Source organism: Balaenoptera musculus, chromosome 4, assembly GCF_009873245.2.
Source record: "Balaenoptera musculus isolate JJ_BM4_2016_0621 chromosome 4, mBalMus1.pri.v3, whole genome shotgun sequence".
Lineage (NCBI taxonomy): Eukaryota > Metazoa > Chordata > Mammalia > Artiodactyla > Balaenopteridae > Balaenoptera > Balaenoptera musculus.
Window position 1 is genome coordinate 60,506,161 of NC_045788.1, and position 22,005 is coordinate 60,528,165.

The 22,005-nt window shown below is 34.5% G+C and overlaps 1 protein-coding gene across 7 annotated transcripts in view; it reads left to right on the plus strand.

Annotated features, from left to right (window-relative positions):
* Positions 1-22,005, plus strand: part of ATP11B (ATPase phospholipid transporting 11B (putative)) — a 128,190-nt gene that overhangs the window by 94,839 nt on the left and 11,346 nt on the right. For 4 of the 7 annotated variants that reach the window (XM_036851897.1, XM_036851898.1, XM_036851901.1 and 1 more), the window contains 3 exons: positions 9,569-9,634; positions 10,176-10,279; positions 11,562-11,727. In XM_036851897.1, the coding sequence (XP_036707792.1) occupies positions 9,569-9,634; positions 10,176-10,279; positions 11,562-11,727 (336 nt within the window). Of the gene's footprint in view, positions 1-9,568; positions 9,635-10,175; positions 10,280-11,561; positions 11,728-14,416; positions 14,503-17,741; positions 17,868-22,005 lie in introns of all 7 variants that reach the window. The other 3 variants (XM_036851894.1, XM_036851895.1, XM_036851896.1) reach the window with 2 other exon arrangements.

Genomic DNA, 22,005 nt, shown 5'->3' on the forward strand with positions numbered 1-22,005 from the left:
TGTCCTACCCAGTCCCCCCTAATCTACTTCTCCCAGAAACTCTCCTCTTTAACGGTGTAAGTTAAACTGTCCTTGCTGGCTGTCTCAGAACATGCAGTGCTCATTTCTAGTTCCAAGCCATTACTGTATTTTCTCTCTTTTTCCCAAAGTCAGTCTTATGACTGTCTATTCTTCAACATTGAGCCCACAGGTCCCTGTCCTTTCACTCCAGCTCCCTCTTACGCCTCCCTATACTGCAAGTCTTTTTCGACATGGGTTGAATGCTTTCTGTTTTCCAGTAATTATTCTTGTATGCCCAAGATATCTGCAAACAATGGAGGACCTAGAGTAGAAAATATTAGGGGGAAGTACTGGGAAGAGAAGTGGCTAGAGGTGAAGATGAAGTCAGTGCAAACGAATGATCCTGAGAAAGGAGGAGGAGAAAGAGTTGCAGTAGTTTGGGATCCACGAAGGGCAAGACAGTTCAGGGGAAGTTAAGATTCTGCCCCCATCTTTTGTGATGGGCCTAGCAGTATCATGAATATTCTAGGTATTAATTAATTTTCAACAATTTTTTTTTGGCCATGCTATGTGGCTTGCAGGATCTCAGTTCCCTGACCAGGGATTGAACCTGGGCCACAGCAGTGAAAGTGCCGAATCCTAACTACTATACCACCAGGGAGCTCCCTCAACAAATATTTTTGAAGTATCCATTCATTCATTCTTAACTTCTCTTTTACTTAGGAAAGAACTATTTATTCTTCATATATTCCCCTCAGATCTTTTTTTTTTTTTAATTATTTATTTATTTATTTTATTTTTGGCTGTGTTGGGTCTTCGTTTCTGTGCGAGGGCTTTCTCCAGTTGTGGCAAGCGGGGGACACTCTTCATCGCGGTGCGCGGGCCTCTCACTATCGTGGCCTCTCTTGTCGCGGAGCACAGGCTCCAGATGCGCAGGCTCAGTAATTGTGGCTCACGGGCCCAGTTGCTCCGCGGCATGTGGGATCTTCCCAGACCAGGGCTCGAACCCGTGTCCCCTGCATTGGCAGGCGGACTCTCAACCACTGCGCCACCAGGGAAGCCCCCCCTCAGATCTTTTTAATATGTCTTTTCTTTTAGTAAAATATAAGAATCCTGATAAGTTTTCTCTGAGATTTGGAAAGACTAGAAGAATGTATATGACATGTCTGAGTACCTGTTTGTGTATGTGTCTATAAACTGCTTTCCTATGGACAGATCTTTACCTTCCAAGCACCATAAAAAAGATATCCCTTTACTGTCACTCCTTGATTGCCAGAGAACAAAAAAATATATTAAGAGGACTGAACTACTGACTAATTTTTAATTGTTTTTCTTCTAAATATTAGAAGAGTTAAACTCATATAAAATTTGTCTAGCCTTATGCAGGCTTAAAATACTCAAAGTATTTGGAATATAAGTATTAGTTAAAAACTGGGGCTTGTCTTCCAATACCTCAGTATCATCTTATCACAAACATTTGTCAAAAAGTCAGATTTGTAATTTGGTGAATATTTATTTGGGTAATCTTTTCTTTTTCTTTTTTTTTTTTTTTATAAATTCATTTATTTTTTATTTATTTATTTATGGCTGTGTTGGGTCTTTGTTGCTGTGCTTGGGCTTTCTCTAGTTGTGGTGAACGGGGGTACTCTTCGTTGCAGTGCGCGGGCTTCTCATTGCGGTGGCTTCTCATTGTGGAGCACAGGCTCAGTAGTTGTGGCTCGCAGGCTCTAGAGCACAGGCTCAGTAATTGTGGCACACGGGCTTAATTACTCTGCGGCACGTGAGATCTTCCCGGACCAGGGCTTGAACCCGTGTCCCCTGCATTGGCAGGCGGTTTCTTAACGACTGCGCCACCAGGGAAGTCCCTTCATTTTTTTTTTTTCCAAAGTTGAAAATGAGCTTAACATAAAACTTCATATTATTTCTGTAATCCAACAAGATCAACTTTGAGTTGGTGTTTTTTAACAGGCTTTGTAGAAGAGAACAATCATTTCTTTTTTATTAATTGAATTTTGACAAAAGGTAAAATTGTTATAATGTATTTTGTTAGAGATCTTAATGTAACTTTTAAAAATGTTAACTCCTCCAAGAATAATAGAAAAAACTGACTTCCGTGATACTAGTTTTTAAAACACAGCTTAATTGAGGTATAGTTGGTATACAATAAGCTGCATATATTTAAAATTTATAATTTGGTACTTTTTTACCATCTTAACATTTTTAAGAATACAGTTCAGTAGTGTTAAGTAAATCCACATTGTTATGCAACAGATCTCCAGAACTTTTTCATCTTGCAAATCTGAAACTCTGTGCCTATTAAAGAACTACCCATTTCCCTTCTTACCGGCTCCTGGAATTTACCGTTCTTTCTGCTTCTATGAATTTGAACACCTATGAAATCATTTTTTTTTAGAAGCTAAGTAATTGGGAGGTGAACACCAACGAAGAATGTTTATTAAGGTTACTATAAATTACAAAGGTACTAAAAGCAAATGACTATGTTTTTTAAAAAAGAAAAATTTATCTCCTTTTATCTCTACAGAGTAAGTGTTCTCATATTGGGACACTACTTGTTCTAACAGTGCTGCTGTTGTCCAGAATATTTTTGGAAATAGCTTATGTTGCCTTTCTGTGATCTCACAAAGAAACTTTCTCAGGGAAGAATCTATTTAAAGTTATAGACAAGGGAAGATGTTACTTAAGATTATAGATACGGAAAGTATGAGAGGAACAATTTAGATTACAGGAGTTCACCTCCAGTTAAAGCAAACTTCCATAGAATGCAATGGCAAAGGCATCGTGGCTTGGGTAAGTGTATATTAGAAGAATTAAAAAAAAATTTATAGTGAAGGAAACAGAACAGAGGGAATTTTAGTCATGTGGTAAGAGTGGAAAACTAAGATGATGTAGGGAGAAAAATATTGGGAGAATCGTTTCAGAGGTAGCTGAGTTCCCATCCCAACATTCCATGACATTCTGCTTGTCTAGTGGTTTCAACCGAAGGCTTCAGAAGAAAAAGAGAATAAAGAAAAAAAGAATCCTTTGTTAACTCGGGAACTTAAACACTAATACCTATTCCACTCATTCTCAGTGGTCTGATATGAAAATTACAATCTAGGTAACTACTGTTTAAAATGAGATCCCGCCCAAATAAGGGTTTCTAAAATTTGTTTTGGTTTTGTTTTACTGAAGTATATAGAAACTCAAAGAAAAATGTCAACCATTAATTTTTTTTCTCTCTTTATGGAATTATACCCAGTTTGGAAAACTAAAGTAATTGAAATTCAAAAAAATGTGGGATCGGAGAAAAAGGGAAAAACTATTAGAGTATTCTAATTCCAGTTAGACTTCTCCAGTAGAGAAGCTGGAATTGTCAGACCCTCGGCCCCGTTCTAAACTATATATTCACTGTTCCACCACATTAAAAATCAAATGACAAAGGAAAGAATAAGGATGAAAAAGTAATTCTTCACCTCTTATTCAAGCCTTCTAGGTCTGGACTGTTTGCCAGATTAGTTGGGGGGGAAACAATCAGCAACACAGAATGGAGGAGTTGAAATTTCAGGTTGTAATTTTGAGAGAAAGAGAAAAATAAACCTTTTTGTAGTTTTACTACTATTTTTTTTAATGTTGATGATTTCTCCCCTTACTTCCTATCTTTAATTAGTTTCTCTTTCACACTATACATGTCATCAGCTGTTGAAACCTAGCCATCAAGTGATAAGAGCTCTGTGTTAAGATAGAAATATACTATTTTATATTCGTACTCCACCGAGAATTCAGTATCCTTTACTTTCGTTCAAATGATTTAACCACCATAATTACCAATCAGGTCATTCAAGAACACATATGCAATTTAATTCCTGTCAGTAGATACAGATTTCTTTTAATTAAAGCTTGTATGATTAAAATATCTTTGATTATCTAGTTCATTACAGAATTTCCCTGTGTGTTCATTTATTCATGAGACAAATATTTAAAGCACTAATAATATTCCAAGTAATTAATAGAAAATTACATCATATACAGAGAACAGAAAAATATACCTTGCTTCTTATGGTATCACCCAACAATTGGTCAATGTTTAAAACCAATAATAAAGAGATAGTTTGTACTGGAGAACTGAACAACTGATGAGAAGATAATTCTTTTATAGATCAATGTGTAGTTAAGTTAGACCTGTTACAAAATTTGGAGAAGTTATATTTTTTACTGTTTCTACTTTCTGGCCTCCTCTTCTCCCTTGAATGTTCTCCTGTGGGGCTTTCACCCCCAGCACTCCCATCAAAACCATGTTCTTCATGGTCACCAGCCACCACTTCATTGCTAAATCTAAGAGCGTGCCTCAGCCCTTTTGAACTCAACCATTGGGTACAATTTTTGAAGCCTTCCTGCCTGCCACATTATCTTCTCTCAGCCTCTGTAAGTTACTTTGGCTTCCTTACCAACTGTTCCTTTTCAGTCTTCACCTCCTACCCTCAGAATCAGGGCTTCTCAACCTCTGCACCAATGGCATTTTGAGTCAGATAGCTTTTTGCTGTGGAGGTTCACCCTATGAATTGTAGGATGTTTAGCAGCATGCCTACCCACTAGATACCGGTAGCACACAGGCATGCACCCCTAACCCGCCCCCCCCCAGTTATGACAACCAAAAATGTCTTCAGATCCAGCCAACTGTCCACTGTGAGGCAAAATGCCCCCAACTTGAGAACCACTGTTCTAACTGTTCTACGTGGAGCAGTGGCCTAGGACTCAGTGCTGTGCCATCTTTTCTTTATCTGTACACAGGGTGAATTCATCCTTCTCATGGTTGAAACACTGCTTATATGCTGAACTCCCAATTTTACATCTCTGCCAGTTGCTTATCAGATTCAAATAACTAACTACCTTCTCTGCCTGTAAGTCTCATAAGAATCCCAAAGTTAATATTGCTAAACAGAATTTTTTTATGTCTTCTGCAAACCCGTTTCCCTTCCAATTCTTCTTATATTTATTAATAAATGGAACTACCTTTTACCCATCTGCTCAGGCAGAAATCTAGGAATCATCCTTCATTTCACTTCTTCTCTCACAACCCATATGAAATCGCATTGGTTCTGATGTCACACATATCCTGGATGTTTCTGCTTCTCTCCTCCTCCACACCAGTCAGATCATCACCATCTCTTTCGGAGACCATAGTAACTGCCTTCTTCCTGCTCCTGCTTCTGTTCTTCCCCTTCCTACTATCTGTTCTCCACACAGTAGCCCAAGTGATCTTTTAAAAATGAAAAGATCTTGGACTGTATTTCCTTCCACCCTCCCTTTTATTCACTCTACTCCAGCCACACTGATTTTCTTGCTCTTTCAGACCAGTTAGTTCCTGACTTAGAACTTCTGCACTTGCTGTTTCTCTGCCTGGATGCTTTTCTCTCACGTGGTCATTTGACTGACTCCCTTATTCATTCAGGTCTCCTGAAATGTCACTGGCTTGAGTAGGCCTTTCTAGCTGACTCCAGTAAAATCCCATCTCCCTCACCTTCCATCACTTCCCGACCCCTTACTCTACATTTATTTTCTTTTATTTGTTTGTCTGTTTGTTTATTTTTGGCTGCGTCAGGTCTTTGTTGCTGCGCACGGGCTTTCTCTAGTTGCAGCGAGCGGGGTCTACTCTTTGTTACAGTGCGCGGGCTTCTCTGTGGTGGCTTCTCTTGTTGCAGAGCACGGGCTCTCTACCTGAAAGTATGTATTTTTAGGTTTATTTATTTTTTGCCTCCTCCACTATGTGTAAGCTCCTTGAGGTCAGGAACTTTACCTTATTGCTGCTTTATTCCCCAAGGCCTGGAATGGTACTTGGCATAGAATAGATGCTCAATTACTATTTCTTGAGTGTACAAATGAATAATGAATGATCCTTTTTAATTTGGAATACACGGTTGGCTTTATTTAATTAGATAACAAATTAAGTTAGAGGAAGTGATTCAAAAAAAAACAAATTGTGTTAGAAAGTGTTTTGAGCATCTGTCTCTTCTGAGCAGGGGCAGATCCAGGTTTAGTAGAGTAATCTAAGCCTTACTCGTTTTGGCAGGCCCTCTTTAAGGGAAAGAACTGTAAGTACAAACACAAGTATATGTGAAAGTGATTATGAGTGACATAAATAGGTCCCACTTAACCCAAGCCAATGTAATAAGCCCAACTCAACTTCTCTTTTGCCAGATCCCCAAAATTCCCTCTGCCACTCACTTCATCACCACCTAAACTAATTCAAAGGGAAATCAGAGTGGAAAGAGTCTTAACTGATTGATGCAATTGAAATACATAACTTGTGCTAATTTTATCCAAAAAACAGAGAGAATGTGAATGTGTTTTCTACAGCTCCCTCTAGGGCCTTGAATGCTAGAAGGAGCCCTAAATCGTCCTCTGCTTCTAAGGAAGATACCATGTAACTAGCCCCAGTCTGGGCCCAGTAAAACCATATACTGAAGGATAGACATGTGTGGTTGTTACCACTTCCAGGCCCAGGTTCCCTGACTGCATCAATTACCTATCTCCATATCCCTGAAAGAGGAGCTGGCTCTCTTAAGAGCTGAGTTAAGTGAGATCCAATGATTTTTCGGTATTTCCAGGTCATTTCTAGAGATGATAAAAGCAGGAAAAGTCAATATGACTTTTCCATTATTTTCCTCATGACACACTCCCCAAAATACCCTCAAATGAAGGAATATTAATGTTTCATTGTTGATTATAATAACCATTATTTATTGATTCTTTTTTTTTTTTTTTTGCCTTTTAAGCTATTTATTTTTTTAACTGAAGTGTAGTGAATTTACAGTGTCGTTAGTTTCAAGTATACAGCATAGTGATTCAGTTATATATATATATAAATATTCTTTTTCAGATTCTCTTCCATTATATGTTATTACAAGATAGTGAGTATAGTTCCCTGTACTATTAGGTCTTTGTTGTTTACCTATTTTATATTTAGTAGTGTGTATATTTTAATCCCAAACTTCTAATTTATCTTCTCCCACCCACCACCACCCCCTGCTATCCCCTTTGGTAACCATAAGTTTGTTTTCTATCTCTGTGAATCTATTTCTCTTTTGTAAATAAGTTCATTTGTATCACTTTTTAGATTCCACATTTAAGCAATATCATATTTTATTTGTCTTTCTCTGACTTACTTCACTTAATATGATAAACTCTGGGTCCATCCATGTTGCTGCAAATGGCATGATTTCATTCTTTTTTATGGCTGACTGATATTCCATTGTGTATATGTACCACATCTTCTTTGTCCATTCACCTGTCAGTGGACATTTAGGTTGCTTCCTTGTCTTGGTTATTGTACATAGTGCTGCTGTGGACACTGGGGTCTGTGTATCTTTTCAAATTAGAGTTTTCTCCGGATATATGCCCAGGATTGGGATTGCAGGATCATATGGCAACTCTTTTTAGCTTTTAAGGAACCTCCATACTGTTCTCCTAAATGGCTGCACTAATTTACATTCCCACCAACAGTGTAGGAGGGTTCCTTTTTCACCACACCCTCTCCAGCATTTACTGTTTGTAGACTTTTTAATAATGGCCATTCTCACCAGTGTGAGGGGATACCTCATTGTAGTTTCGATTTGCATTTCTCCTATAATTAGTTATATTGAGCATCTTTTCGTATGCCTGTTGGCCATCTGTATGTTTTCTTTAGAGAAATGTCTGTTTATGTCTTCTGCCCATTTTTTGATTGGGTTGTTTGTCTTTTTGATAATTAAGCTGCATGAACTGTTTGTGTACTTTGGAAATTAATACCATGTCAGTAGCATCATTTGCAAATATTTTTTCCCAGTCCATAAGTTGTCTTGTCATTTTGTGGATAGTTTCCTTTGCTGTGCAAAAGCTTTTAAGCTTAGTTAGGTCCCATATGTTTATTTTTGTTTTTATTTCCATTGCTCTAGGAGACAGATCCAAAAAAATATTCCTGCATTTTATGTCAAAGAGTGATCTGCCTGTGTTTTCCTCTAGAAGTTTTACATTTAGGTCTTTAATCCATTTTGAGTTTATTTTTGTATATGGTGTTAGAGAATGTTCTAATTTTATTCTTTTATGTGTAGCTGTCCAATTTTCCCAGCACCACTTATTGAAGAGACTGTCTTTTCTCCATTGTATATTATTGCCTCCTTTGTCATAGATTAATTGACAATAGGTGCATGGGTTTATTTCTGGGCTTTCTGTCCTGTTGCATTGATCTATATGTCTGTTTTTGTGCCGGTACCATACTGTTTTGATTACATTAGCTTTATAGCGTAGTCTGGAGTCAGGGAGTGTGATTCCTCCAGCTCCATTATCCTTTCTCGAGATTGTTTTGGCTATTCAGGGTCTTTTGTGTTTCCATACAAATTTTAAAAAGTTGTGTTGAGTATTTTATTTATACCAGGCAATATACTAAGTATTTTAAAGTAAACAATAATTTTATAAGCACTGAGGTTGTGGTTTATCTTTAATTACTTAGATGAGTTTTATTGCCATCGGAACCTGTATTTTTTGTTTTGTTTTGTTTTAATTAATTTATTTATTTTTTTAATTTTTGGCTGTGTTGGGTCTTCGTTTCTGTGCGAGGGCTTTCTCTCGTTGTGGCAAGCGGGGGCCACTCTTCATCGTGGTGCATGGGCCTCTCACTATCGTGGCCTCTCCTGTTGTGGAGCACAGGCTCCAGACGCGCAGGCTCAGTAGTTGTGGCTCACAGGCCCAGCTGCTCCGCGGCATGTGGGATCCTCCCAGACCAGGGCCCGAACCCGTGTCCCCTGCGTTGGCAGGCAGATTCTCAACCACTGCACCACCAGGAAAGCCCATCTTTTTTTTTTTTTTAAACAAACAATCTTTTAAATAACTTTTTGAAACCAATGGTAAAGATTATGACTACTTTGTAAACTAAATTAACGTAAAGTTCTGGTTGTACTCTTATTTGTGGAAATTAAATCCTGACATTCTTTGGGGATTCTGCATTTTTAATAGGCCTTAGTAAGTTTTGGCTATAAAGCCCAGGGCAATACTATCTAACTGGCATTAACTGCATTTTTACGTGAAATCCCTTGAATAGGTCCACTGGCCATTATCTTTCCTTTCAGGTGTTGGTTTTGTGTATAAATTTCTTTTTACCTGCTCTTTCTATGGTGTGTCCAGAAATACAGTGGCAGGTGATCTGCTGTGACTTCTGGTTGGAATGGTTTCAGAAAATAATTGTGATTGAACAGGGTTTATTATCATTTTTACTTTGTGATAGGAGTAAAGCAGTCACTAACAGCTATATCATTATCACTAAAAACTGTGCCACGTAATTCCAAACCCATCTTTGAGTTTCCAGTCTGATAATGTTATCCAAAGAATCATTTTACATAATAATAAACATGATAATGCTTTATGGTGTTTCTTCTCATTCTCCTTTAACTTTACTAATCTAGTCACAGATTTCAAATGTAACTGGCGTAAATGATGCAAATGATTTTTAGTAAAGAATGTACACTAGTTTGCGTCACTTCTGATTTAGCATCATTTTAACCCATAATGCAATACTGGTTTATTTGTTCTGTTTTAGATGTTTGGAAATTGGACATTTGGTACCTTGGTCTTCACAGTCATGCTTATTACAGTCACAGTAAAGGTATGGTACAGAAATTAGAAGCATGGATACATTTTGTGTCTGCATAATTCTTAGTTAATTTTCCTCATTTCTTTATTGATAGATTTTCCTTTTTCAGTCATGAATAATTTCATGGATGCCTAGTTTAATAATTCATTTTAATTTTTGTCAGAAGATTCATTATGAATCCATTTTTTAAATTCATTATTTTGGAAAGCCTCAGCTGATTTTTATGGTCAGATAAAGGTTAACCCCTCAATACTCATCTCCGAAATTCTGCTTCTCTCTGTGTAACGCAAGACAACACACGCTGGTTTAGGCCATGGAGTTCTGAATAAAGTACTCATGAAATTTTAATACTGCTTCCTCACAGAAGAAAAATACTATAAACTTGAAATTGTTGAATTTCATACTAGGATCTTTTCATTAATATTTATCTTCTGAGGGACTTTGCCATAGCAACCTTAGTCACTTATAATTAATACATTTTATTCTTAAGTTTTAGCTGAGAAGTTAAAGATTTATTAATTTATATTAAGGGTTTTTTAATTTATTTTTTTAGATGGCTTTGGAAACTCATTTTTGGACCTGGATCAATCATCTTGTTACCTGGGGATCTATTTTATTCTATTTTGTATTTTCTTTGTTTTATGGAGGGATTCTCTGGTGAGTGACTATATTTTATTTTAATTATATTGATTCAACTCTAATAAATAGTTATTATGATAGATTTTATTATGAACAAATTCGACTCAGAATAGTTTTGAGACCCTATCCTGATAAGAAATTTAGTTTTTTCAGTTGATCTTACTGATATGGAAGAAAAAAGAAACTAACAATTACTGAATACCCACTATATTCTAGTGTTTTACCTAAGATATTACATTGATTCATCACGATAATCTTGTTACCCCGTTTTTTTCTATTTGGAAACTGAGCTCCAAGATCACAACAGTTAAAAGTAGCAAAGCTAAGATTTACTTGAAAATTAATGTTCTTTACACTAATCATATTACCTCTAAATTATTATTAATGTATATAATTTAAAAAGTCACGTAGAATCATTAAATTTTCATGAATGAGTTAACTTCTCTCTCAAAAGTAGTGTGCTGCATATTCATAGGTAAAATCAGATATTCAGCTATTCTGATAGATTAAAAATTAATGCTTTTCCTAAGATTCTTTGGTAAGTGATGGACAGCTGAAGTCTCTCACTTGGAGAATGTATATTACATTGCCTACTATGCCTGTGATCCCTGTATCAGGCAAAATATTACAAAAGACAGGGAAAAAACTTGTATTGGCTAAACATTAACTTTCATTTAGGATTATAAAAAGATACTCTACTGAATATCATTTGTTTGTTTTTAATCCTCTTTATTTCTGCATTTCTTCCTGTATTTCCCCTCATTCTTTTGAAGTGATATATACACAAACCCAAAAAGAGTATCTTGACAATACCTACTACTATGTAGAACTAATATTTGTGAGTACATTTATTTTAAAATACATGTGTAGAGAAGATCCTCTAAGTAGAGCTTTTCAACCTAAAATTTGGGTAATCAAGCTTGTAGTTGCTTAGTAGAAAATATTTTATTACATACTTTTTCTTGCTTTTTTGGTCTCTTAAGTCTGTATTATTCACTACATAATTCTTTTGAATTATCCTAACACTAAGATAGGATAAGTCAATTACTTGCCACTTTCCTAATTATAAAAACTATGGTTGTCATTCAAATGAATTAAATTGGATTTTATTTTTAACAATTAAAATCTACCATGTTTTATTAGTTAGTTGATTAATTACACTGATTCCACATTTTGAACATTTTCCTGGAGTATTCTTAAAATTGTAACCTTCATGTATAGTGGGTTTACTTAAGGTCTTGATTTAAGAATCTGTCTTGTCGGTTTCTTCTTTTATTAATCCCACTTTCTTTCTTTGCAGGCCATTTTTGAGCTCCCAGAATATGTACTTTGTATTTATTCAGCTCCTGTCAAGTGGTTCTGCTTGGTTTGCCATAATTCTCATGGTTGTTACATGCCTATTTCTTGATATTGTGAAGAAAGTGTTTGACCGACAGTTTCATCCTACAAATATTGAAAAGGCACAGGTAACCACTTTTTATATACAATACCTTTTTAATTAGGAGCCTTGATGAATAGCTGTCATTATAATTTGCTTACATTAGAAAATAGGAAATTATCTATTCCTGTATAAAGTATTTTGCAATATAAATATTGTTAAATGTGATATTTTTAAAGTTGTTATTGTTGCTATGAATTTTATGACTCCTGAAAAATTATAATTTTTAAAAATTACATTGTGTTATTAATAGAACTAGATTTTAAGTATAAAACTATCAAGTTATGTCCAAATAATAGTATAAATATGTCTTAAATAGTATTATCACAGCCTTCTATCAAATATATATAATTGGGATATATATCCATTTCTTCAGAACCATTAGAATTTCAGTAGTACTTCTTCAGGTCATATTGTTTTCAACAAAAGTATGAAATAAGTTCTTTAACCTAAGTAACTTCTACAGAATGGATTTTTATAAAATATATTCTCTCACTAAACACTTACTAATAATATTAAACTACAGCAGATATTAACAGTATGTTACATAGTGTTTAAGAATATGGTCTTTAGGGCCTGATAGTTGTGGGTTCAAAACCCACATTCTACCACTGAGTAGCTCCTGTATAACTTTAAGTCTCCGTTTCTTCATGGGTAAAATTATGACAGAAATGTCTATTTCATTACATTTGTAATAAGGATTAAATGAAATAATGTTCAAACACAGAATATATCCTCAAGAAATGATAGCTATTTAGTATATTTGACTTTTTTTGTGTATTTGACTTGTACATAAGCTAGAAATATTGGTTTGTCCTATTAACCATAGCATGACATTGAACATATGTCCTCAAGAGTACATTCTAATCAACTTTTATGCCCTTGTAAACACAGAGTTTATTAATCATTTAGTTCTGCCTAGGTTGAGGGTTTTGTGGGGGGTTTTGTTTTTGTTTTTGTTTTTTGCATGTTTGCTATATGCCAAGCAAATTTTGGAAATTTAGTTGTGTGTTCATGCTACAAATAGAATAAGTGCTTCTTAAGTATTTAGTGATTTGAGTTAGGCTTCTTAAACAGTGTATTGGTTTTAATTTCAGTTGATCATATTAACATTTCTTTAGCACTTATTTGCTTTGGTCAGTCAGTCCTAGCCAATATACATTTTAACACCACTGAAGCAGCATAGGCCTCTGAAGCCTGACAAACTTAATTCAGATACTGTTTTAACCACTTATAAAATGTATGTCCTTAATCAAGTCACTTCCCTAAGCCTCAGTTTCTTCCTCTGTAGAATCAGAATAATAACTACCTTACTTGATGGTTAGAGATCATTAATATAAAGTGCCTAACCCTGGGTCTGTATGTAGTTAAGTCCTCAGTAAGAACATAATTATAAGAATGATGAGGATGTTGCTCTGATACTGATCTTCAGCTGGGGCTGAAAAAATTTGCATAATCTGGTTACTGTGTCTGCCTATGCATATATTTATATCAGTATGGGCAGACTTTTCCACCATGCAATATATTACTTAAATATATATCAGAAAGGTTTGCCTATCTTTTTTCTAATCTTCAGAGATATTCATAATAATAGAATACTACTTTTAATACATTGTCTATTATACTTTTTTTAGATCTTTATGGAGAACATATTTGTCTTGCCCTCTTGGCTATATAAAGTTATATTTCACCAAAATATATTAATGACATCACTTAAAAACTTACCTCTTTATAAAAGTAAATAATGATTTATTTACATTTATCCTTAGAAATTTTCTTTAGGCAGAGCATTATGTCTTTTCATAGAGATTTCTTAATGATAATAAAAGGTGACAATATTAGTCCTTATTACCATTTTTATAGACCTCTTTTTAAAGGATTACACAGGAAATATTTGATACCTTAAGGCGGACCCTTAGACAAGAAAAAGTTAAAAGTACTTTATATATATTTTAGTTCTTTTACCATAGGTTAAATTGATTAAAAATGGAGTTGATTTAAAAAATCAATCATTTTTCTATGTATGAAAGCCAGTATAATCTCCCTTTCTACTCTACTAAATTCCGTTTAAATGATTTGACTGGATGTTCAACTGTGATCTAATCTAAAGAGGAAAAGAATGTGATATATATTTTTAAAATTGAGTCACTTTGCTGTACAGCAGAGATTGGCCCAACATTGTAAATCAACTATACGTCAATAAAAAATAAACATGGAAATAAAAATAATCTAAAGAGGAAATCTCTACTTCCACTCAGGGATTTTCTAGCCTACTGGGGATTTTTTTTGTTTTTGTTGAGACAGTATATGGTCATTCATATCCCGTGTGTGACATTATTCTTTCGCTGTAGTCAGTAATCTTTATTATTTCAGCCTTGTACTTTCACCTCTAATTTCAAATGTTGAGAAAGTTGTCAGCTACTTACTTCGTTGCTTACCAAAAGTAGCAAGAAAAATCTTATCAAAAGAAGAGTTGTCAGCATTTATTTTGAGCTTTGTTTTTCTGCAGAATAACAATGTGGTATTAAGAATAAATTCTTTTGATAGCAAAGCCAATGGCCCTACAAACGTCAGTTATGTATGTGTACCATGTATGATATATCCTACTCTTGTAGGGACAAATGTCTTTACAAAGCTTGTCCTGTGTCTGTCTCTTAGGTGATAAATACAGCTCACTGACTTGTTGTATGTCCCATCCCTTTTCTGTCCACTTATAGATGTACTCCAACACAGTCGCTTTCAGTGACGAGTTCATCGCACTGCAGCCATTGTCGAGGGCAAGGAATCAGCTGAGCAAACTTAGGTAGAGTAGGAGGAGTAGAACCTCACTAACTCTTCTGCATGCTAAAGGTCAATTTAAAAATATTCAAAAGATGGGCAGAGGCATGAATTAAGAGTGGGGCATTTTTGTTAGCACAGCTCTGTCTCTAATTTGACCTTTATCAATATGTATGTTAAAACCTAAAAAATATATCCATTTCTTTGAGACAAAAATTCAGCATAACAGGACAGAGATCTGTACCTTATTATATATTTTATACCTTAACTACCTTTTCTAGCACAATTCTAATGCTTCTGCTTGTCATATTGGTACGTAAGAATGCTCCTGCATGTTGAGTAATTTAAGCTACAGAAATTCATCATAAAATTTAAAGTTTTAAGTTTCAGTTACTTGGAAGTGAGAATTGCCCATTTTTATCTTGCCTTAATCTATGCTGCAAATACATGTGTATATTTGTCTTTGTACACTGTAATGGCTGCTGAAACGTTTCATATCCTTGCTGCTGTTTAGTGCATCTATAAATTGAACAAATATTTTTTTTTTTTTACTTTTTAATTATTTTATTGGTATAAATAATTCAGCCCTGAAAAAAAATCACTCTAGATTTCAAGTGGGTTAATTGACTACAAATTATTTTAAAATAATGCAAAAGTGTGTCCTAATTTTTTTTTCCTTTTTTTTTTTGCTTAAACAATAGGTAAGATTTTAACAATACATTTTGTATCTCATATATATACCTTTATCTCCACAGACAGATCCATTCTGTCAGTTTCCACAAAAAATAATCAGTAATCCGAAGATGTCTTGATGGAAGAGAATGAAAGTTTAAATCCTAGAACTTTTCATATTAAGATACCAAAGCTATATATTAATTTTAACTCCAGTCTGGTTTGAAAAGGAAAAGTAATATAACTGAATTTTTTGTTTTGTTTTGTTTTGGCACCCTTCAACTTCTTACCCTGGATTTTTAGTCATACATTTTTTTTAAATTCTTTTTTATTCTCAAGGTTTCTAATCCATCTATGTTCACTTGATCAAACGAATGACTTTGACAAAGCACTGCTTAAATAACTTCTTATGTAATCCTATGAGTTCATAATTTTGAGCTGTTCCAAAATTTTACCAAACCTTTCGATTTTATTATTCCTATTAGCATCAGGATTTTTGAAATACTCTACTTTGAATTACAAAGGTATAATAATTGTAGATGAATATACAAATGGGTGTTTAAGTGGTAGTCAACTAAATTTCATGTTTAAAACAAGAGCTAAAATCAAAACAGACTTGGAAGATTTGCCTTGACCTTTGGTTGAGCCAAATATGTGCATCACATTTTATCTATATGTGCCTTCTGAAAACAGTGTGTATTTATCACATTTTCAAACATCTAATTATTTAACTCCAAGGGAATAGGAGAGCTCATTATTTAAAAGAACACTCCGGCAAGCACTTTTGTGAGGATTAACTTTTACATTGTGAATAATCTTAATGTTTTTATTAAATCATATTTTCTCATATCATGGTGGCTCAAATCAAGCAACATTTTTTGAACAATGATAGACTAAAAAAGAATGATACACGGAGATCATAAATTAAAGAGATCCCACTCTTCTTAATAGTGTAATAAAGTAGTAAGCTTAACATTCATCTATGAAGGAACACGATGAGAGCAGGGTACATGAGTCAGGTAGTGTTTCCTGCAAGCACTGTCCAATCAGGTGGTGTAACAAAGGGAGAAGAGCCCTGTTGGGGAGATGGTGGGCCTGAATGCTAGCACAGCGTGCCCTTGGCCCTGCACCCTCTATATCCTAATCAAATTAGTTCACCTCTCTGAGCCTCTAGGTTCTTCACCTATCAAATGACTATTTTACATACTGTGGTCTATATGCTTACTTACTATCAGCATCAGAGAAAAACGAAAAGAAAGAAATACTATGCTCAACCAAAGGCCAGGCAGAAATAACAATTGCTTACATGAGTGGTAAATGATCACTGGATGGGCATTTGCTCATAGCTTCATGAAGAACAAGTGCCCACAAACATCTGTCTGTTGATGCATGCTGTGGATTTTGAATACATCTTGTTTTTGAACTATGTTGAATGGTATTCCTGGGTGTGATCCATGGTAGCTTAATTGTTTACTGTTGTGACAGAGAGGAAGATTGTGCATATATCGAATATCTTTAAGAGCTTTCAAATCTTTAATCAGGTTAGTACTTCTTAAGGACCATTAACACAAAACTATTAATAATTTTCTTTTGAATAAAAGAAAACTCATTTTGAGTATTTTACACTCCTTTATGTTATAGGCAAAGCTATAATAATAATCTACCTTTACATAAACTTTTATTGTACTCTTGAAACCAAGGAATTCTACTACTTTATTTTTTATGTATGTAAGAAATTTACTATAGCATTTTTTATAGAAATAATTATTGATTAGTCCTAAGACTGAGAAAACACATAGAAATGAGGGAAAAAATTGTTTTTTATTTATTGAGGACATTTTTTTATAATTTAAGAAAGGTTAAAATTAGCTTGGCTGTAGGCATATACTCCTTAGAAGGTTTCTAATACTTAAAATATAGAGGGAATTCCCTGGGGGGCCAGTGGTTAGGACTTCGCCCTTTCACTGCTGAGGGCCTGGGTTCAATCCCTGGTCAGGGAACTAAGATCCCACAAGCCACAAGACACAGCCAAAAAAAAAAAAATAGGAAAAGCAGAAGAGTAGAAATATATATAAGTAAGTTAACACTCACTTAAAAAATATATTTCAAATTAAGGATTAAATTAATTTTGTTTACTACATCAAGTCAAGCTCCGCCTTACTCGTATGTCTAACATTTGAAAGGCCATATGATTGACCCTTCCACTCTGCTGAATTCCAGTTAAAGTAGAGAAGTCTTCTGAGAGGGAGCATCAGAGATGCGAAATAGGATATACCTTTGCAATAAGAACCCTAACTCTTGGTGGCAAGGAATTTGTTTAATAGAAGAAATTTAATTTTATTGATGGAAACCTGGTTTTAATTTAACTTTGTGCACCAGAAAATCATGGCTTTTTTTTGTATGCTCTGTTGTATGCTCCTTAAGAAGCTACTATTTGCTCTCTTTTGTGACAGTAAATGAATGTGGTGTTGTGTGAACTTTCATTTGTGCCTCACAGATTGTGGACCCCAACTTGCTATTTTGATTATAAACTTATATACAGTGAGAGTATTGTTCTGTAATATGAGACTTGTTGCTTTTCTGTCCTTCCAGATGGAAGAAGATAAGGGTTCAGTCAGCTCAGCATGTGAATTTGCTGAAAGCAAGCACAGAGGGGAGGACAGTAGGCACCTGCTAGCTGAGGCTTGCAGCCAGCAGGACAGTTCTTACGTGCACTAGGTAGTACTGCGCTGGACCTTCTTGGGGACATATCCGCTAAGTTCTCAAGCTTGGGGCATGCTATGGGAGAACTGGCCTGACATTTCAGTTTTTACTTTACTAATTCCTTCACCGTTTCTCATGTATTGTTTTTGTTTACCTGTTTTCCTTTTTTATGATCTTTACATTTTTTATATGTCCGTACCTGAATATTTCATTAATCTTCCTTTGGAGTTATAGTGTTAAATCTTACTTTACTTCAAATTCTAACCTATTGTCTTATACTCAAGAATTTATTCCTTTTCACTTCTTTTGAAAATATGTCATGCTATTTCTGTTATTTCCCAAATCACTTTTGCCACTTGTAGTTATGTGTCATTTTATACATGTTAACATAGTTAGACACTGAATTACTTATCTAAGTCTACCTCTTGAGTTGAATGGTCAAATGAGTGAGTGCTTAGACTTGGTACTGAATAATTTTCTGTTGACTGGTATTCACCAAACTCTCAGTTCTTACTTTTCATAAACTTTCATAGTTACATCTTTGTAATAAAAAAGTATGAATTAATGAGGACTTGATTGACTCCCTCTTGAGAATTAAACCGTAACAACCACTTCTAGACCTAATTGGGATATGCAAAATATTTTAATTGGTAGTAACCATGGAAGATAAAAATTCTTACCACTAGTAATTATATTTTTACTTGGGCTGTTTGCCACTTTGTACATTCTAATTACTGGTCAAGAAGGTGCTGTTGTCTCATCTGAGATAACCCTCATAAATGGTGAAACTTTTTAAAACAAAGCTACTTGAAGATTATAAATCAGACAGTGGAACAGGTACAATAATTTGAAAAAAATGTTTATTCTGGAAGACATATTTTTAAAATTAGATTCCTTTAGTGAATTGCCCAAAATGGAAAATGTTGAAGATTAATCAACTCCCAGTCATTATTATTATTCGTTGAAAAGAAATTCAAAACAATTCTGAATTTTTATTCTGTTTTGGGATATTTCATATGATTACCTTCATAATATATTTATCTTGTATTTTGCTTTGATAAATATAGAAAGATTTTTAGTTTTTAGAACATGCGCTCATTGGCTACAAGGAAAACTCAGCTGAAGAACTCATTGATTAAAGAGGGGAAGCTGGCTGGGATTTATATGATGTCCTGGTTAATTCCCAGAGCACATAATCCATTTGGGAACTGACTGTGCTAATACTGTGAAATTATGTCTTCTGCGATAAAAGTTCCCCAAAGGTTCAAGCTCAAGTGGATATTTCAAAAGACATGGATATGGTGCTGCTTTACTTTAATATGTCCATTAAAATGTATAGAACAGTTGAGAAATTGGGTTCTTAGAATACCCCTATTAAATAATAGGGGCCTTGTTATGGTTACTTTTACAAAGGAATGATAAGTGAACTCTTTTATCATCCTGTGACATATGGTCTCTCTTCCTATAAACAAGAAAGTAGAAGAGCCCTCAAACCATGGATATGATTTTAGTAAAATTGCTGGAGGTGTTTACCCTGATCTGCAGTTTTTTTCTGCTTATCACTGAATTTTAATTAGTTGAATGAAATATATCTTGAGTATTTCTCATCTCATATATTTCTGTCTTTGGCATATATTTTGAGATGAAAATCACTTTTAAAAAAGTAAGTATTAAATAATATCTCTCTCCTATATTTTCTGTCTTGAAATGGCAGTTGTTTCTCTAATCAAAATTTGGTCAGCCTTGCCAAATCAGGCAGAATTATGCTGAGCCCTAAATGTTGCCATGGGCTAGACTCTCCTAGTCATCTCCCTCTACGTCACCCTGCCTCTTAGGCCTTCATTGTTCTGTCACATTTTTGTCTCTGGATTCCTGGCCCTACTCTGGATGCCCTCTTTCCAGCTTGCACCTAGCTACCATAGATATATCAACAGGATGCTACGGCTACTGACCTTTCTCATTGTGAACCAGGACGCTTAAGCCTGAGACCTGAAATCTGCCACCACCAACAACAAAAAACATTTTAAGCAGTTTCAACCAACTACAAGTCACCTTCCTCTTCTTGTGTGACAAAGATACGTACAGCTATTGCTTCACTTAACAAAGCAGTGAACTACAAAAGGAACAGAAAACCTTGATGGCCTGTATTTAGTTATTTGCCACTAAAAGCTACACTTTTCTGAATGAGTAAAATTTTGTAAACAAATACAATCGAACATTTAAAAGACTAATAATAATAAGGCAGGACCTAGATGCATATCTGATAAGTGTGACAGTTTACAAAACTAATGTTATTTTCAAATCTGTGCTGACTTAACTGAACAGCTTTTTCATCTGGAGGTCAAAATGAAGAAAAGTATTAGTATTGATATTATTTCTACCAAACGGTAATGATATGCTGTGAATGATTGATACTTAGAAAACTGATTTCTTAACATCAGATGTGCTGATTAGTTAATTGTTGCTATTCTGATTTACCCTCTTCATTAAATTAAAATTGGAGATTTTATCATTTTTCACAGATAACTCATACTCTTGTTCACCTAAACTACAAATTCCTAGTCAGATATTGTTATTTTGCAATCACATGATTAAAATAAAGGGGCCTCAGTCTTTTTGAAACAAGGAATAAGCCAAGTTTATTAAAATAAGCTTACCTAATAAATAGAATTCATATTGTATGCTTATTTTCACACTTAAATTTAGGCAACACATATGGGAATCTCCTTCATTCTGGAGATCCCTAAAAGTCAGTATAGAGGTATTTTATTTATACTTATAATTGGCTTTCAAAATTGTTTATTTTACTTGGTGAGAAAGAAAGGGAAGGGAGTCCAGGGGAGTAAATGTGAGCTTACAGCATGTTTTGGAGAAAGAGGCCTTGAGTAAGAGAAGCAGTTACTTAAAAAGCATCATTAAACAGATACCTCTTCCAATTCTGAATAAGAACTTGAAGCTATTAACTTGTTTTAGGGGTTTTATTATTCTTAACCAAATATGGAAATTGGTAATATTTGATGACTTTTGATCTCACATTTAAAAGGAAAACATTTCCTTAAACAGAAGCCTTTTTTTCCCTCCATAATTATAGTTTAAGGCTTCTTTACAAATATCTCCTTTAAGGCTAAGCAAGGTGTTCACTTTGATTATGAAGTATATAAAACAATTTTAAGGGCAAAAGAACAAATATGGTCAATAGTTAAATAATTTTTATCTAAACGTAAAGAACTTTATTTGATTTGATAGGGTAAAATGTCATAGGCATGACTAAAAAACTTAGAAATGTATGACAGTTTTCCAACACTTAGAAAATTTAAGGAAGATTTTTGTAGAAGTAACAGGAGAAACTTCTAAATGTTTACCGTCATCGATGTGAAAATAATGGAAATAAGAGCAGTGAGCCAGAATTTATTTCAAAAGGGAAGTTCTATAAAGATGAAAATTTTTATTAGCTATACATACCCATGTTGGATCTCCATAGTTGTTTTGCTTGGCAGCCCTTTTAGCTCTAAGTTATGTGGTTGTTTCTGGGAAGTAAATGTGGTGGAGAGTGAGTCTTACCAATAAATCAAAATTTCTGTTAAGTTAAAAGTTACTGTTTAGTGCCACCAGGTAGGGTCTCACTCCTGTTACTTTGCTTGTTTTCTTTTCTACAAAAAAGTGTACAAATCAATTTTCACTGCAAAGTAAAGGAGCTGTTACAGTGGAGGATTACTGGACTGAATGTCAATATTATGACATAGTATGAGTGTGTTTCATGTTTGGTAATTGCAATCATTGTTGCTTTTGTTGTGGTCATCCATTTACAATGCTTGGTGTCAGTCTATTTATCTCTTGTAAAAATAAAATACAGTGTGTGTGTGTGAAAAAAAAAAAAAAGTTACTGTTTAGTGCCACCAGGTAGGGTCTCACTCCTGTTACTTTGCTTGTTTTCTTTTCTAGTATTTATTAATAGTCTTCTTGTTTAAAAAGGTAATGACTCCCTCTCCTTACTTTGAATGAAATGAGATCTAAATGCTCCACCCCCGGTTATACTGGAAGCTGTGCTATGAGATCAAAGATGTATATATGGAAAAGTGATGGAGCTTGGAGGTTTGCTAGAGAACAGTATAGTGTTTTCTATAGATAGTTTTACAGAAACACAGTTAACCAG